Source organism: Guillardia theta (genome assembly GCF_000315625.1).
Source record: "Guillardia theta CCMP2712 unplaced genomic scaffold GUITHscaffold_26, whole genome shotgun sequence".
Taxonomy (NCBI): domain Eukaryota; class Cryptophyceae; order Pyrenomonadales; family Geminigeraceae; genus Guillardia; species Guillardia theta.
The window spans coordinates 610,054-627,698 of record NW_005434648.1 but is presented as its reverse complement, the minus strand read 5'-3'; the positions used below and the strand labels follow the sequence as shown (position 1 = coordinate 627,698).

The following is a 17,645-nucleotide window of genomic DNA, read 5'->3' as shown; positions in this document are numbered from 1 at the left end:
CGATTGCGAAGGAGGAGGCAGTTCAGACGTAGGAGGAAGGAGGGGCAGGAACTGAGAGTAGGAAGTGCGAGGAAGGGACCCGGAAATAGGCGGAAAGAAGTATGCAGTAGTGAAATGTGACAGGCACGGAGACAGACTGGTAGACTAAGATTTGGAACGAGCTGTACGGATAGAGAAAGAGCAACTCTACTGATATACAGATGTGAGAGACTGAGAGTGAGGAGGAAGAGATTGCGAGAAAGTGATGGTTGACAGGGAAGGTTGACAGGTATGACATGCTGACAATAGGCGGCTCAGAGGGAAATGTGTTAGGCAGACGGAAAGTTAGGCGGGTATGCAGATGCAGGAGAATGAGACAGTTCGACAGAGGAGAAGGCTGTTGTTGACTCGTTGTGTTGGTCGAGAACTATAAGGTGGCGGATCGTTATGAGGTGTGATATTAGAAGCCAGGGACAGAAAGACGGGCAGAAAGAGACATAGACAGAACAACTAGTTGAAGTTGAGGAGAGACTTTCTTTCTTCCTGCCCCTCATTTTTGTGACCTGATGTGTGAAGTTACAGACCATGGTGGGATTTCGATCAAAACCCAGCGTCGTGACATGGCTTTTAAAGTATCACCCAGCTTCCCAAAAATCAGAACAAGAAGCCGACAAGAAGGAGGCCGAGAAGAAGGAGGCCGAGAAGAAGGAGGCCGAGAAGAAGGAGGCCGAGAAGAAGGAGGCAGAGAAGAAGGAGGCAGAGAAGAAGGAGGCAGAGAAGAAGGAGGCCGAGAAGAAGGAGGCAGAGAAGAAGGAGGCCGAGAAGAAGGAGGCCGAGAAGGAGGCCGAGAAGAAGGAGGCAGAGAAGAAGGAGGCGGAGAAGAAGGAGGCCGAGAAGAAGGAGGCAGAGAAGAAGGAGGCCGAGAAGAAGGAGGCCGAGAAGAAGGAGGCCGAGAAGAAGGAGGCGGAGAAGAAGGAGGCAGAGAAGAAGGAGGCGGAGAAGAAGGAGGCCGAGAAGAAGGAGGCGGAGAAGAAGGAGGCGGAGAAGAAGGAGGCCGAGAAGAAGGAGGCCGAGAAGAAGGAGGCAGAGAAGAAGGAGGCAGAGAAGAAGGAGGCGGAGAAGAAGGAGGCGGAGAAGAAGGAGGCAGAGAAGAAGGAGGCAGAGAAGAAGGAGGCCGAGAAGAAGGAGGCCGAGAAGAAGGAGGCCGAGAAGAAGGAGGCCGAGAAGAAGGAGGCGGAGAAGAAGGAGGCAGAGAAGAAGGAGGTTGAGGGTAAGTTTCCAATATTCATCTCATTGTTGCACACTTGTTGACAGCTTCTAAAGGTTCCAAGTCCTCGGAGAAAGAGGCCACAACAAAGCAGAAAGGGAAGGCGACCCCTTCGAAAGGCGGAGCAAGCAAAGAGACTGAGAAGGCTGGTGAGGCACCGGAAATAACAGCTACAATCCGACAGGATTCATTCTTCTCAACAGATGAATCGAAGCCAGGGGCAGATGCAGAATCCTCAAATGCGAAACTACCTGGTCGTAACACCAGGAAAAGCACTGGATCCGAAAAGGGTGAGAGCACTGAAAAGATGGTAAGCTCCTCGTCTTTTTCTCGCACCTCTCCTGGGGTTGATTGATCTATGACAGGATGTTGAAGAGAATGGAGAACCGGCTGTAAGCTTTCACTACCTTTGATTCTTTGATTGCCAACTCTCTCATCGTGGCTTGTGACGAATCGGACAGGACAAGGGTGGTGCTACCGAGAAGTCGGCAAAGAAGAGAGGTTCTCCTCCTGTCGTGCTTCAACATGGACTGACTTCCGAGCAGGCAGGAGCTCTCGAGGGTCTCTGGACGGAGGCGAGCAAGCGGTGAGGGAACATGGTCGAGGATGTGATCCTAACGGCACTTGCTCAGGCTGCTACTCCCAATGAGGAAGAGAGGAAGAGCAAGAGGGAGAGGAAGCAAACTCAGTTTTACGATGTGACTGCCGACGGAAGTTCCCCTGCCAAGAAGCCTGAGACGCCCGGGAAAGGAGGAGGAAGCCAAGGAGCGAAGGTAAAGCATCCGTTTCGAAGCGTTTCCCTGACAACCCTGCTTGCAGTCGACTGCGTCACAGGAGGAAAAGTCGGGCTGGCCCGCCGCATGGTACAAGCTGTTGGACAAGAAGTTCAAGAGCGAGGACAGCGACTCCAATGAGGCGGACTTTCTGCGAGTCATGAGAGGAATCTCTAGCAGGATTTATGTTGGACGGCCTGTCCAAGTCAAGGAGGAAGGAGGATGGAGCTCGGGGATCGTCTGCGCTCCACCCAACAGTGATGGTTCTGTGAGTGTTCTGCTGGAGAAGGGAGGAGAGATCACCGTCGAGAGCGGGGATGTCGATTCCAAGATTCGCTTTCAAGGCGAGGGCGCGAACAATGTCGAGGTGGGTCGACACGTGCTGGTCATGTTCGAAGGAGACATCTTCTACGTCGGGGTTGTCGCCTCTGTGGAGAAGGAGAAGCAGGTGGTCAAGAGGTTCGTGGTGTTCTTCGAAGATGGCGACCGCGCGGAGGTCGAAACGTCCGACGAAAGTTTCGAGCTGCTGCCGCAGGAGTGGAGCGAGCATGTGCAGCGGAAGGGAAAGTGGGGATGGTGGGGATACAACAAGGACAGGAGCCAGCGAGCAGTAGAGGCCGAGGCCGGCCCGGACGATGAGGCCAAGGGAGGCAAGGCCGAGGGAAAGAAGAGGAAGCGGCAAGCTGAGGAGGAGACGAATGTAAAGAAGACTCCGAGCAAGACTAGCGGGAAGAACACTCCGAGCAAGACTCCATCCAAGGGCAAGAAGAGTGCAGAATCAGAGAACGAGGAAGCCATCGCGAGCTACACGGAGCAGATGAGAGGAAGCAACGTTCCCTTCTACGTGGGCTGCCCTGTCGAGTGCAAGGGGGCGGAGGGAGAAGGCTGGGTGAAGGGAAGGATAACCAGCAAGGACGTCGACGGAGTGCAGCGCGTGTGTCTGGCGGGCAGCGAAGGCGTTGAGGTTCAAGTTTCTAACAAGACAGAGGCCGATGAGGTTCGCATTGACCAGGAGAGTCTCGGGGAGTTTGCGGTCGGTCGGCACGTGCAAGTCCTCTTCGAGACCCTCTGGTTCGTCGGCATCGTCGTTGAGATGGAGGTGGACGAGGGCAAGAAGCCCAGCAGGATTCGCGTCCGCTTCGAAGACGGCGAGGATATCTGGGTCGACCTGCCGGACCCCAGCGCGATCCTCATTGCTACTCAGTGGAGCGAGGAGGTATCATTGCCCGCCCCTATCACCATCGACTTGCCGCTCCTCTCCTCCTTCTCCTCTCCTCCTTCTCCTCTCCTCCTTCTGCTCTCCCCCTCCTTACCGAACATTTCACTGACTCATCTTCGTCCAACTTCACTCCTCACCTTGTGGTTGTAGGTGGCCAAGGCCTGCACGTGGGGTTGGTGGGGGTTCAACGCGGACAGGATGAAGCAGCTCCAGAAATTTTTGAAGTGCGTCACTGAGCCTGTGCTGCTGGAGGAGGGTGACAGAGGAGGCAGGAACCAAGACAAGGAGAAGAAGGCGGAGACGAAGAGCACGGGAGGGAGGTGAAGACCAAGACTTGCGATGCCGCACATTCATGCTCGACCGTGCAGGACGAGGAAAAGTGACACCGGCGAAGCTGGCAAGAGCATCGAGGAAGGGGCTGGTGAAGACAAGGCGCCAGGTGTGCAATGGGTGTGACGGGAAGACGTGCTGAAATCATCCTTTCTCTTCGTGAGTAGACACCCCGAGGACTTCGAGATCAGGACGGCAAGTAGCACAAGATTATACGAAGATGGTGAAATGCTTCTCATTGCTTTCTCTCTCACTTCTCCTCGGAGCCCTTTCTCACATTCCTGTCAGGCATCGGGACAAGGCGGGAAGGAGGAGGAGGAGGAGGAGCCGGCAGAGCCGGCACGGAAGACCAAGGAGAGGAGGAAGTCAGGAGGTGGGAAGTCACCTGCAGGAAGTCAGAAGACGAAGTTGAACCATATCGCCCTCGCTCTCTCCCTCTGCGACAGTCTCACTCAGATCGCGTTCGTCGACAATTTCAACCTCAAGGCGCGCAACAAGTGGAAGGTGAGACTTGTTGCTTCTCTCGGGCAGCACGTGCAGTCACTGGGGCTGGCAGGGGTTGATCACAACTCAAGATTGCTCCCTCAAAGAGTTCGGCGATCACCTCAAGACATTTGAGACCAACCTTGCTTCCTCTGCTATGAACGACACCTACACTTCGGTCTCCATCCTCTTCCTTCCCTCCCCCTTCTTCCTCTCCCTGAATCTGCCAGCTTCTATTCTCTTCCCTGCTGCAGCAACTGATCCATGATGCTCAGGGCGTCCGTAGTGACCTGCTCAAGGAAATCGCCGCCAGCAACACGGAAGAGAAAGCGAGGAGGAGCGTGCAGAAGCTTGCTTGTAAGCGCCTCTTCTTGATTGACCTCGACTGATGCCACACGCTCAGCGTTTGTTCGCAAAGTTCTCTTCAAGTCGGACCAGGAGCGTCAGCTCTGCTGCGGCTCCTTCGCCAGCTGATCGTGGAGCTGCACGACGAGCCTCCACCTTTTGTGTTAACCCTAAAAAGCATAATAAAGAGATTGACAGCAGGAGCTCTCTAGACGAGTCAATGGATACAAACCTTTCATTGCAACATACAATTAAATCAAACAAGTAACAAAGCACCTCTACCTCCTCTCTCATCCAACCCTAACGATTTCACGACCTTCTCACAACTCCGGGGCTGAAGGCATCGAGATGAAGACATCTTGGTGCTCCTCCTTGACCTCGTGCACCTGTGCCGTTGGGTTCGCATGCATGACGATTTCTCCTTTCTGCTCGCCCCGTATCGGATGGCCCAGTACAGGCTGCCCGGACTGCAGAGGAGAAGGCAAGATTAGTTCGTTGCACCGAGCCATAGCAAGTCAACGACTACCTCTTCTTTGGGTATGGCACAGCAGCAGCATGCAAAGGTTCCCAGCAACAAGAAGAAGCCGGCGGCTAAGAAGGGGATCCCAAGCTCTATCAACAAATGAGACAGCAACCAGCAGATGCAAACGATACAAGTCACCGTAGAGTATGGTCTTCATCGAACTCTTGAGGTCTGCATTCGATCAGAAAGGTGCTTTGCACAACTGGAGAGCACTCACCTTTGATAGTCTTGCATTGAACCTCGATGATGCAGTTCTCCGCTTGCACTTCTGCTGTTATTGCAGGCGATTTCATCAGGCATGACTGATCGGTGTTGAAGGTCGAATCTTTCTCGATGTACACTGACACTGAGATGAACGTGAGCTCAGACACAGAGACAAGCAGCAGCTACAGTAGATCATTGCCGCTCCGACAGCTGCGAAGATGATGAAGAGAAAACCTGAGAGCACGCTAGAACATTTGCATCAGCCTCAATTCGCAATGAATGCTGTCAAAAACCTGAAAATCCTCACGCTAACTTGACCAGCGCTGTTGCTCAAAGCGAGGTATGAAGCAAACAACATGTAGAGCCCCATCAAGCCGGTCGAGATAGCGCCTACAAGAACTTCACTGTCCTTCCTTCCCCTCAGACCTAACGAGCTCACCGACCAACGTCAACACTTTCCACCAATACGTGTTCACTTCCCCGTAGGTTCCACCCGAACAGTCGCATGAGTTTGCTTGGCAGGTGCAGCCCATTTGTGTATAAACATTGTTCTGTGAAAGGCAAATCATCAGACTCGCTTCGTGCTTAATGATTGCAAAACCTCGCAACTTTGGGCAGTGATCATAGCTTGTGAGTAACTTCCTATGATATTATTCATACATTCCCGACCGGTAACACTGATAGTTTTGCAGGTCTTGGGCACAAAGTTGTTGACAAATTCTCGTTCCTTCAAGGAATACACAAGAATCACTATTCCGGCAGCCTGAGAACGAGTCAAACGAAGATCAGATATTTGAATGAGACAAGGAAAAAGCTCACCAAGGCAAAACATCCGATCAAGAACGTTGCAATTCTTCGGAATGCGCCTTTCATCTTTTGAAGTTCAAAGCAAAGGCGATAGCGTTTGTATTCGTGCTTTTCGTGCTCCTTCTCCTGTTGCTGTGCAATTCAAAATCTGACTGCTGCTTTTGACAGTTTCGACTGCTCACCAGTCAATCTCCTCCCCTTTATTCTTCCTTGGGCGTTGAAGCTGTTGCTCCTAGTCTTCCTGAGCTTCTGCTTCTTCTCTTCTCGCTCCTCCTTTTCTTTCCTCTTCCGCTCGCTCCTCGTCCCCTCGCTACCTGCTCGCTTGGTGGTCGCTTCGAGTTGCAGTGGGGCACTCGGGTGATGTGGAAGTTAACACCGGAAATTTCAACTTCTGGATTGTTGTACAAACATACTTTGAAATGTACTATCAAATATTCAACTTTCAAGATATGAATTGAAATTGGTGTAGCTTCCCATGAGATAAAGGGCAGCCGTTGGGTGGTGTAGTAGTAGTGATTAAAACCGTTTGTATCTGTTCTTATTTTACTAAATTCAAAAAAGATTATTATCGTATTTATTAGTGAGGGGAATGAGAGGGGATGCGGGTACAACCCTAATTTGCTGAACTGAGTGGGGATGAGGCTCGAGCAGGAGGGCGATGAGTTTCTATTATTGACAGAAATAGGCCCTCTAGTCTTATCACCCCCCATCTTGCCCGGAGCAGACTGTTTTTTGATAGGGTAGGTAGTGGGGCTCGGCTTGCGTTATGGCGAGTCCGGACGAGGTGAGTGGGGACGACATGGCGGTTGGGGATGCCAGGGAGGACGAGAGGACGGGAGGACGAGAGGACGAGAGGACGAGAGGACGAGAGGACGGGTAACTTGGACTGAGACAGGCTGCATGCAGGTTCGATGGATTCACCGACGCCCTCAAGATCGTCTCGGCGAGTACTTCACCCGGCAACGAAGAGACGGCTCCTTGCAGCACATTCACAGGTGCGCGAACCTCCGCCGGTAGTGCCCTGACTCGCCTCAAGCGATCGCGCGCGAAGACTGTCAGAGACGTTCGAGCGCCTATCGCAGATGTGAGGCTGCTTCCCCTGAGCCCTGAGCATGCTGCTGACTTGGATTCTAGGTACGCACGAATCAATGAATCCGGCATGGAACTTGGCAGGCATGGTTACTATACGACACATGAATCCGAAGGAAGCGAGGACGTGAGGTTGTACTATCTAAATGTGCTCTGCTATGTTCTCCGCCATGTTCGTTGCCAAGTTCTCCCGCTATGTTCTCTGCTATGCATGCCTAACTGCCGCGATAGAAGAATGCATGAAACCACAAGGGAAACGAGGCATGCCCTTCGACATGGGGAACATTACCATCATTACATGCCAGTAGACTTCCAAGCAGAGAGGTCGGCGATCCCAGCGCGTGTGCATGTAGCTGGGGATCGAGGAGTGAGAGCAGTGATGCTCATGGTGGCATGCTCTTGACCTGCTGTCGAAGGTGTACCAGCCAGAAGCTCGCAACGAAGACATTGATGGGAAAGAGATGCCGAGATCGCAAGGGTCTGTCAGTTGGGAGAATGGTTTGGAACTGAAAGCGTTGCAGACACTTGAGAGAATCGAAGCAGGTCAGAGCTGCAGCGAGTGGAACGTCAGGTCTCTTCTCGATGCGAGGAGATGTGAGTAGCGGGATGTACACGGGAGGAGGAAGATACCGATCGATCCGCGACCTCGTCTCCCAGCTCTGGTTTGACGACATGGACGAGGCGACGAGTGGAGCAGAAGGCTTGTGCGACCTGTGCGTCCCTTCAAACCCGCAGGCAGCTGTCAACCGAGAAGTTATCGGAGCGACTCCCACCTTCTTCGAGGGATGTGAGCGGCTCATTCGCAGTGGAAGCCCCAACGCGATCTATCACGCGTGCGAGGCTCTGAGTCAAGTCGCCTTCAACAACTCTCGTAACGCGCTGAGGATCATGGAGTGTAGGAGCCCCAGCTTGCTCTCAGCTCTCGCCCACCTCCTGGAGTTCATCGAGGTCAAATTCAAGCAGCATGACAACTTGGCTCCTTCAGGTCCGATGCAGAACCAGGAAGACGATTTAAAGAGACGATTTCTTGCTTTCAACGCCCTCAGTTACGAGTCAAAGTGCGATCTGCAGATCGCCATTCTGCGAACGCTGAACAACTGTGCTTGGGTCAGCTCTCGAGCATGCAACGACATCGTGAGCTACGATGAGCTCATGAGCAGCATCGAGCTCACCCTGATGAACGAGATGCATGACTCAGCTGGGGCCTCGCTGGAAACCTTCTCACAGACTCGTGTGGCCGTGATAGATTCTATCATCGGTCTTTTCATTCTCTTCACCTCCAACAGGCGGAGCAGAGAGGTGCTGAGGAGGAGGAGAGTACTAGAAGACCTCTTGCTGCCCCTGATCCAGCAATCAGAAGATATCAAACATCCATCAGAACAGGTCTCCTGTACCATTGCCAGCATCTTTGAGATCGTCGTCAAGCTGATTCCAGAAGAACAGCAATTCCCATTCTTACCTGACATCTCAACCTTGAAAACAATCGTGTGGACTTTGCAATGTGCTCTCGATGGGATTATATGGGCAGGAATCACCTGGTCGCCGCTCAGTCGTCTTCAGACTCTCAGCAGGCTGGCAGAGGTGGACGAGATCAAGATCCCCCTTGTCGAACTTCACCTCCCCGACCTGCTCGTCAGGGTGCTCGAACAGTGGTCGAGAGAGCAAGGAGAGATGCTTCTCGAGCACTGCCTGCACACGTTGCTGTGCCTGATGACCGTGCAAGAGGTCAGGTTCCAGCTGTACATGACGGGCGTGTGGTCCCCCCTCAGAAACATCGTCCTAGGGGAGGAGGGCGTCGCCGAGTCGGCTCGTGAGAAGGCGATGCTGTGCTCGTGGTTGCTGTTCGAGTGGCAGGTGGAGAAGCTGGAGGTGTTGGACAGGAGCAGCAAGACTTTGATCGAGAAGCTGGAGGAGTGTGAGCAGAACTACATGGCGTTGGAGAGAGATTATTCACACTGCAAGAATGAGCTCCTGCAGGACATTCAGCGTCTGCAAGTTGAGGCTGGTGGCTTGAGAGATCAGCTGAATCACACCCAGTCGGATCTGATGAGCTACAAGAACATCTTGGAGAATGAGAGAAGCCAGAACCTGCTGGACCGCGAGGCAGCGAATTCAATGATATCCTCTCTCAAACGGAACTTGATGGAGAGAGATGAAAGATTGCTGAAGCACGAGCAAGAAATCAGTGAGAAAGATGTTGAGATTAATTACTGGAAGAAGCAAGCAGAGGCAGCGACACTGGAATGCAGATCAGTGTACGAAGATTATCTGTTTGCACTTCGACAGCGAGATTTGAGCATTGAGGACAAAAACAAGGCTCTTGAGCTAGCAGAAGTGCGATATCATGAGATGATCCTGCAGCAGCGAATGAGAGAAGAGAGTGAAATCAAGCATGATGCACAGATGGTTCCAAGAAAGGATAGTGACTCAGATTCGCATCATGAAAATCATCTAAAGAGTGGTTTAGAAGCCTTGATACAGCAATTATCTCTTCTTGAAACAGATCTGACATATATTGACTTCACAAGTCAAGAAGAAATCAATTTGAAATTCGCAGAAAGGATTTCATCAGGAACGCAAACAACTCTCATAAAAAAAGAGGTGCAAAACAAATTAGTTGCCCTGGGCAAAACATGCAACGTGAAAAGATGGAAGAAGCTTGAACGCGATTGTTATGCTCTTTGGTTGTCTCTTGAGAATTGTCAATGCGGCAGCGAGTTAAAAACCCCACACGTGAGAAGCTTGTATCTTCCACCACAAGACCTCTCCATCAAGCAATCGCTCTTCTATCACAGCTCAAGGTATTCTCTTGCTGCTGTTCCTGCTGCAGGCTGACGGTTGTATGGTAGGGGGGAGGACAAGATGTTGTCATATGGTTCTGATACCCCGAGAGATCTTTTACAGAGCCGGCCGTTTAGCAACGAGACTTTGAAGCGGAACCTGCTTCTTCGCTTGCAGTCTGCACGTGAGAAAGCTGTTTCAATGCACGAGAAGCAATGGAAACGTTTCTTGCTGCAAGGTGAGAAACCTGCAGCCTCGTGTGACTTCTGCTGAGTCACTTGAATGCAGGAGAAGAAATTCCTCGAATACGTGCTGATGAGAGAAGGGCAAAAACGGTTGTTGAGAAGAAGCAATTCAATCTTGTGTGAAGCTCATTGCATTCTACCACTGACTGACTTCATCTTCAAGATATGTAAAAAGAATGAACAGAAACAAATCGTTTTTTTCGCTTGCTCTTTCACAAGTTCCAACTCTACTCCTCGCCTCGTCGTCTAGATGTAGGTTAATGAAGTGTGCTTGAGATACAAGAGCAATCGACTAGAACGATGTAGACAAGGAGTAGAAAGAGGTGATGATGATTGTGAAAGAAAAAGAAGATAATAACGCTGACAAGATGGGGATAATGACGATGATGGGGATGATGATCTTGCAGGGAACAATGATGATTTGATTGGAAAACGTAAATGATGACGATGACGACGACGATGTTGCTTTTGATGATGCTGATGCTGATGCTGATGCTGATGCTGATGCTGATGATGATGATGATGATGATGATGATGATGATGATGATGAAGAAGAAGAAGAAGCAATGCAAGTTCTTGCGCCAGCTTCTTGGATTGTTTTGGCATCGCTTTGCCCGAATCAAAGCAGCTCAGGAGAATATCCTTATCGTTTGAATCAGCAAGTATGAAATCCGACTTGTTCGATCTCTGAATCTGAATCAAAGGTGGCAATCCCTTAGTCGGCAGCATAAGCTGCTAATACCGTACCATCCCTAGAAGGATTTGTTGTGCTTGGTCAAAATTGTGGCTCTTGACTAATTCTACAACAGCAAGAGTCTTCTTGTGAACCTCAGTACCTTGATGATGCTTTTCTTCGAGCTTCTGGTATTTTGCTCTCAACTTCTCCGCTCGTTTCATCTCGAGATAGGGTAACCAGTCCTTCCCCGACGATTCCTTTTCCACGTGGTTTGCTCCCAAGTATTTCAGGTCTTGTTCGTAGAGGATGAACCTTGCAGACCCAGGATCATCTTGTCGGCATGTTCGACCAAGAATCTGCTTAGCTTCAGAGTTGTCTTCTGGCAGAAACGTAACTACGACATGCACTCCGCCCGCCCTCACCAAGGCTTGATCGAAGCATGCGAAGTCCGTCCCTCGACCGTAAAACCTTGTGATCAAGGTGACAGCGAAGGGGCGAGTAGCATGATTGACTATCTCTTGCCTCTCTTCGAGACCGAGACTGTCAGACAAGGTCTTGAAGCCTTTGTACTGGTTCAGATTCGGCTTCTCGTTCATGAGCTTCTCTGCAAACTTATCCAGGGACGATTGAGTCGCAAACGTGATGATTATTGCTCTGCCTTTTCTGAGCATCTCTTCGATCTCTTTTCGCACCTGCACGAAGAATCTGTCATAGTCTTCGACTATCACTTCCATCTCCCTCATCTCAATTTCCTTCTTACTGAACGTAGAGGGCAAGTATGTCTTATGATGAAAGTTGTACTCTCGTAGCAAGTGAATCTGAGCTTCATCAAGGCAATTTAGCGTCCCTGTCATTCCCAGACAGTATGTGTAACATTTCGGGATCTGCGAGTAGAGTAGCCGTCCACACCTTGGTTGAATCGTCATCATGTGCTTGATCCGATCTAGAACGATTCCTTCCAAACTTGATTCGGAACAATACAAATAAGTGAAAGCTGTAATGTAGCAATAACCTATGTTGTAGCATGGGATGCCGCTCTGAGGATCGATATATCCAATCAATTGACGTTCCTTGTCAACGATGTAGTCCAGATAAGCTGCCAAATGTGGTTTTGAGCCCACAGGGAACAATGCTACTGAGTCGAGTATTTCTTTCAGTTCGCGCTCGAGCAGATCTTGTGAAAGGAGAGGATACTTCGAAAACAGATCCTCTGTCTCCTTGAGAGACAAGAGCTCTTCGATGGATCCAGCATCGCTTCTCAGACGATGACGATTGTCCCAAACATATTTGAGGATGTTGAAACCAGCATCCAATCGCTGGCGAGCATCATAAGTGTGGCCGTAAAATTTGTCTCCGAAGAAAACATCGACCTCATCCATGAGCAACACTGACGGTCTCCCCCTCCTCGAAGAAGTGACTCCCTCGTTCTCTTCGTCTCCTCGTATGCAGTTGAGAAAAGTTTTCCTGACATCCGGGAAGTCATCGGGAAAGATTTCATCCGTCATGATCATGTTTGACAAGTCCTTGAAGTCACCGTATGTGATATACTCCTGAACCTCCAACTCTCGAAAAAGGTCAGCAAACGCCCTTCTGTCGCGTTCTGAAAGGTACTTACTGTAACAAACAGCATCTACGAAGAAGCCTATTTTAGCTAGGACGACGGAGGTAAAACCAATAGCGATCGACTTGCCTTCACCCGTGTTGATTTGAATGAGATGGTTCAGCATTCGATCTTGATCAACCCCGAGGAGTCGAAGAATTCCCAGGATCTGCGTGTCATGAGGCTGACGTACTCTGCTCCTCTCAACTCCAATCTGATTCTCAGGGATCGACATGAAGGTCCAATGCCCGCAAATGTAACCGAGTAAGCTTCCGAGCTCTTGAGGAGCCTGAGACAGGCTGTGCGCATATGGTTGAAGCTTGTTTGAGATGTCTTGGATCTGCTTTAGATATGATTTTTTCTCTCTCTGATAATTGTCGCGGTTGCTGATGATTTTTCTCACAACAGAATCGTAAGTTTGTTTGTAAGCCTCATAGCAGGACCGTAGCAAATCTTTGTTGACATCGTCACCGGGTTCACATTGCATCCTCATCAACGCATCTTCGAACTTCATACCAGAAGCTTTCTCGTTGAACATTTCAATGCTGAACATCTCGAACTGAGGGAAAGTTGAGAGGATTGATTGAGAAATACGAACAATTTCATCTGATGATTGAGAACGAATGTAATCCTTCAATGAGATACCAGCCTTGTACTTTTCGCTAGACTGCAATCGATCCAGCAAATCTTGTGATACGAATGTCTTGAATTTCTCCACCATTCCAAGTACTTCAGAGACCCCAAAGCTCTTGATCAACAGTTTTGCAACCATCTCCCCGACATTGCAAATCCCCCCGAAATGTTGTGGTCGTTGAAGAATATCTAGCACATTCTTGATGTTTGACTCTAGTCTTTTTAATGCCCTCTCCTCAAGCGTCTCATCTGATATGATAAGATCTGGTTTCGCCCGCAGTGATGTATATGCTTGCCAGAATTGGTTGAGATGTTGAAGCTGCAGGTAATTTGGTTCCTTGATGTCTCGATCAATCTCTTCCAACGAATTCTCCTGCATCATAGTCATCCAGTTTGAGACTGTCTTCTTGATTGCGCTGACATCCACGACAAGATGAGATTCGAGGCCCTGAGAGAGATGCACCAAGGAATCGTATCGATCTATCACCTTGCCGATTTGTTTACTTTCAATGAGGTCATGAATTTCATTTTCATTGTGCAACCGTTGCAGGCCTTCAGTGATATTTGAAATCTGACGTTTATAACGACGAGAATCTCCATCAAGCTCTCTCAACTCGTTGATGCTAGAGATCAGTTTGTCCTGCTCGCTCCTATTGGCCTCACGGACATCCGCCAAAAAACGAGTAATGTCATTGACAATTTCCTCACCCTTGTGATAAAAAGCAGCTTCATGGATTTCTCTATAGATGTTTTGCAATTCTTTACACTTGATATCGTAAGATTCTGGAAATTCTGATCGCAATGATTCGAGCGATTCCCACACGTTGAAAGTTTGAAAGCTCTTCACCTGCGCGTAAAGTGTACACGTCAGATGATGGCGAAGCGAAGAATCAGACTGACCGTGGGGGTGGCAGAGACGTCAATTTCCTGCTTCCATAGAGACTCAAAATCTCTTTCCACAACGATGAGAGCATTCTCTCGTAATTGTCTTAGGGCTTCGTCGCATTCTTGCAATAAGATTGCCTTCTTGCTAAAGCCCACAACTTCGCTGAAAAGTTTCTTCACATTTTTTTCGTATAGCTGAATCGTTATTGCAAGGTATGTCTGATCTCCAAACAGAAAATTTTCGATTGAGTTTCTTTGTTGCAAAACTCTTCTTGCTATGGAGAAAAAATCAAAGAATTTCTGAACTTCTTCAACATCAGGAAATTCCTTCAACAAGTTTTCCATGCTTCTTTGCACATCAAGCTTCAAAGTACGATGAGGATTTGAAACCGCAAGCTCATTCATCTTCTTCTTGAAACAAGCAGAGCATGTTGAAAATAACCTGTTCAACTCCAAATTTTCTTTGTGCTGCTTCTGTGCTTCATGATTGTGGATGTCTTCGACACATTTATCTAACCGAAGTCTAACGTTCATCTCCACGATCTCGTCCAAGATCTCAGCAGCTTTGAATAACTTGACATGCTTTCTCAAAGTTTCCCTGCCTGCAGTCGAGAAGTCTCCTTTGAATTCTTTGATGATATTTTCCCATTTCCTGACTGTTTCAGTGATTTCTCCAAGGATTCTGATTTTATTCTGGTCAATTTCTTGGTTTCGTATCACATTCAAGCTTTGAAATGTGTGGTATTGTTCTTTGACTTGATCGAACCTGCCTGCTTGCATTGCTTCTACAACATCTTCGCTCACCACCTTAGCTATTTTTGAAACTAACAGCTTGTCGGTGTCATTGAGGGGAGTCTGAAATGTGTTTTCATCTGCTACAACAGGAGGAACAGACTGCAGCAACGCGATCAAGTCAGATCGTTTGATTCCATCGTGATGTCGTTCTAAGGGATCATAGATATGAATCAAGTTCTGCTTCTCACTTGTGCTCATCCCATTGTCTGCAAGAAATTTCGTCAAGTGAGTTCTTCCTATCTTCAGTGGACATTGCTCATTAACCTTTGACAAGCACCACACGATGCTTTCAAAGTTCTCTCTGACTCTCTCCTCGTCTCCTCCAAATAGATTCTTGAGGATGCGTATCGTCCTGTGGGCTCCAGAACCCTTGGCAGCATACATTGACTCAGCGTCAAGCACACAGAGGATCGAGATGCCGTGATCTCTCGACAGCTCCAGCAGCTTGGTGAGGTTGACTGCATTGGCGATGTTGACCTCGGAGCCCTTGGTGTCTTCGAAGCCAGGAGCATCCCACAGGACCAGAGACTCTCCTCTCAGGCTGATGGGCATCAAGACTTCAGTCTGCGACGTGTCGTGACTTAACCCGATGTCTGAAACCGCGTCAAGAGGGCCGCCTTCACTGACCGGAACAACACAGAGGGCGGGAGGGAAAGGATTGAGATGCTTCGCAAGGGATTCTTCTATCGTCAAACAACGAAGTTTGCAACCAGCAAGACTGTTGACTAACGTGCTCTTGCCACTTCCTGTCACGCCAAGGATGATCACATTTCTTTTCCCGTGCTGAAAGTCATTCTGATTAATGTTGCTGTGCGAAATCAACTCTTGGATTCTGACAATGCTTCTGCGAACCTCTTCTGTTTCATTTTCGCTGAGGGTCACACCGACTGTTGAAACTCTTGCTTTCAAATTTGTGTTCGTCGAAACTGCTTCCATCTCTGAGACATATTGTAGAGAAGTACCACAACAGGATTCGAGGGTTGTTGAGACGTTCTCTTTGATCCGCATGAGCTCAACTGGAGTAGACTCGTGTTTTCCGTCATCTATGGATGTTGACATGAAGGGTTCTTTCATGTTATGTGGGATGCCCGATTCTCTCATCGAAGTCATAGTTTGTTGGTTTCGAGAACCCAACAGATCGGGACCAGATAAATGGTAGTAAGGAAAATTTCCAGGCATAAGGCTTGTGTTGGCTTCAGGTAAATCCACTTTGGAGGACAGAGGCCGAAGAAAGTTCTCTGGCATTCTGATGTCTGGAAAGCAGCCGGAGAATGCAGCAATCCAGAGTCGACACCACAAGACTGTGAAATAGCTTTGTCTGAACTCAAAATAAAAGACTTTCTTCAGGAACTTGCGCAGCTTCATTTCTGATTTTGAAGAAATATGAAAATCAAGATATTGACAGACTTCAAAAACACTCCTTGTGTTTTCAAAATGTTTAATGTGCAATTTTTGTACAAGGGCTTGTATTGCCGTCTTGTTTGCAACGCTTCTGTCTGCAATTACCTCTTCGAAGGCACTCTTGAAGAACCTGATGACCCCACATTGCGCTGCTTCAGGAGTCATCAAAACCTTGCAATACTCATCCGAGCTGTCCTCTAGACCAGCCATCACTGCACTGTAAGCCTTTGAGTGGCTTCGTAGACGATGAAGAACTTGCTGAGCTTGATTCTTCACTTTCTCTGCGCCCCAGCAAGCTAGTTGTATTAAAACCTCGATCATCTTGCAACGAATCAGACCGACAGAAAACTCCTCACGCGAGATCCATGATTTCAATCCTTGAAACATGCTGCCGTCGGTGATCTCTAAAGGCGACTCTAAAAACTCGATGCAATCTTCTTGCAAAGCTGGAAAGCGATAGCTGGCATTCAGCATGAATTCGAAACAAGCAAAACAAATCGCCCAAGCTTTTGTTGATTGCGCAGCGCATTGTTTCAAGTTCTCCAGAACTTCCAGCAACCAAGTTCGACAGGTATCTTTGCTCATATAAGCACAGTCATCAGGCTGATAAAGAACCAGCTCGTTATAGGATTCAATAAAAACAAGTCGTAGGGTGTTTGCAAGTTTTTCGTCTTGTGTGGAGCACTCTGCAATACGATGCAAACACCAGGACAACCCACGTTGGGCGAGCCACTTTGAATCTTCACTCTTACCACATCTTGATCCTTCTATCTTTGACAGGATCTCCCTTGACTTGTTCCTCACTAACGTGTGTTGTCTCTCAAGACTCTTCATGCCTTCCGGGACATCTTTGATGACTGTTGCATTGTAAAGAGCATTGTTGATGACGATAAGGTCGCTGCCTATCTTGTTGGATAGTTTTTTAGCAGCTATGGTAAGATGTTGTATGCAATGCTCAAGAAGACCACGAATCTCCTCCTGGCTCTGCTGAAAGACAATGTCGGAAGTAGAACGTCGAAACCTGAATGTCTTGCTGATTTGTAATAGTCGCAACATGATTCTTGGATCGATTTCAACTCCATCAGCAGGAATTGTAGTCTTCAACAGTCGTGTGAGAATCTCCTGGTTAGGATCTTGGAGTTTCGCATTGAAGCTGACGATGAATTTCAAGAAATACATCTCTAACAAACCTGTCTCAACTGAATCTGAAGCGATCAAGCTCTGCACTTGATCTAAGTGGATAGACATACTACAGTTGCAAGAGCTGGATGATACCGATTTGCAGAGGTTTCCTTTCAAATTTAAAGTTTCAAAGACGTCTTCAGAAACCATCCGACAAGTTGCTGTCTGTTGCTGTTGTTCTGCAGATTGATTCCTATCTGCCATTCTCTGTCGCTTCTCAGCAGGTTCTGTCAGCTATCATCGTCATCGCCTCTCGTTCGCTGTTCAAACAAGCTAAGAATCCATTTTGACCAATCATTCAAGTACCAAGATTTTTTATGAAATGGAAATCATTTGTACCATAATAATGCGAGGGCAATAGTATTTATTTTACTTATCACTGTTGGAGATGTATTTGACTGTAGTGGGAGATTGCTGGGCCGCCCGCA

At 48.6% G+C, this 17,645-nt stretch overlaps 4 protein-coding genes across 4 annotated transcripts; 2 read left to right on the top strand and 2 right to left on the bottom strand.

Annotated features, from left to right (window-relative positions):
• Positions 1–564: 564 nt before the first annotated feature.
• Positions 565–4,525, top strand: GUITHDRAFT_137615 (hypothetical protein; the record flags this gene model as incomplete). Its single annotated transcript, XM_005834381.1, has 15 exons — positions 565–1,249; positions 1,303–1,395; positions 1,450–1,556; positions 1,612–1,638; positions 1,708–1,747; positions 1,792–1,832; positions 1,879–2,019; positions 2,066–3,235; positions 3,389–3,558; positions 3,607–3,677; positions 3,736–3,791; positions 3,857–4,072; positions 4,125–4,229; positions 4,306–4,408; positions 4,455–4,525. 15 exons carry the CDS (start codon positions 565–567, stop codon positions 4,523–4,525), a joined length of 3,096 nt encoding a protein of 1,031 aa, XP_005834438.1.
• Positions 4,526–5,183: 658 nt separating this feature from the next.
• On the bottom strand, positions 5,184–6,229 carry GUITHDRAFT_152122 (hypothetical protein; the record flags this gene model as incomplete). The annotated part of the gene is made up of 7 exons (XM_005834380.1): positions 6,113–6,229; positions 5,943–6,056; positions 5,725–5,886; positions 5,563–5,674; positions 5,417–5,513; positions 5,310–5,368; positions 5,184–5,265 (listed from the first exon to the last, which is right to left on the bottom strand). Coding segments are annotated over exons 5-7 (190 nt in total), but the record flags the coding sequence as incomplete, so codon positions are not given.
• Positions 6,230–6,696: 467 nt separating this feature from the next.
• Positions 6,697–10,202, top strand: GUITHDRAFT_162731 (hypothetical protein; the record flags this gene model as incomplete). The annotated part of the gene is made up of 8 exons (XM_005834379.1): positions 6,697–6,714; positions 6,837–6,925; positions 6,967–7,014; positions 7,065–7,146; positions 7,436–7,497; positions 7,541–9,820; positions 9,869–10,038; positions 10,089–10,202. 8 exons carry the CDS (start codon positions 6,697–6,699, stop codon positions 10,166–10,168), a joined length of 2,829 nt encoding a protein of 942 aa, XP_005834436.1. The 3' UTR covers positions 10,169–10,202.
• An 836-nt stretch (positions 10,203–11,038) lies between these two features.
• On the bottom strand, positions 11,039–11,503 carry GUITHDRAFT_59939 (hypothetical protein; the record flags this gene model as incomplete). The annotated part of the gene is made up of 1 exon (XM_005834378.1): positions 11,039–11,503. A coding segment is annotated over one exon (465 nt), but the record flags the coding sequence as incomplete, so codon positions are not given.
• Positions 11,504–17,645: the final 6,142 nt, after the last annotated feature.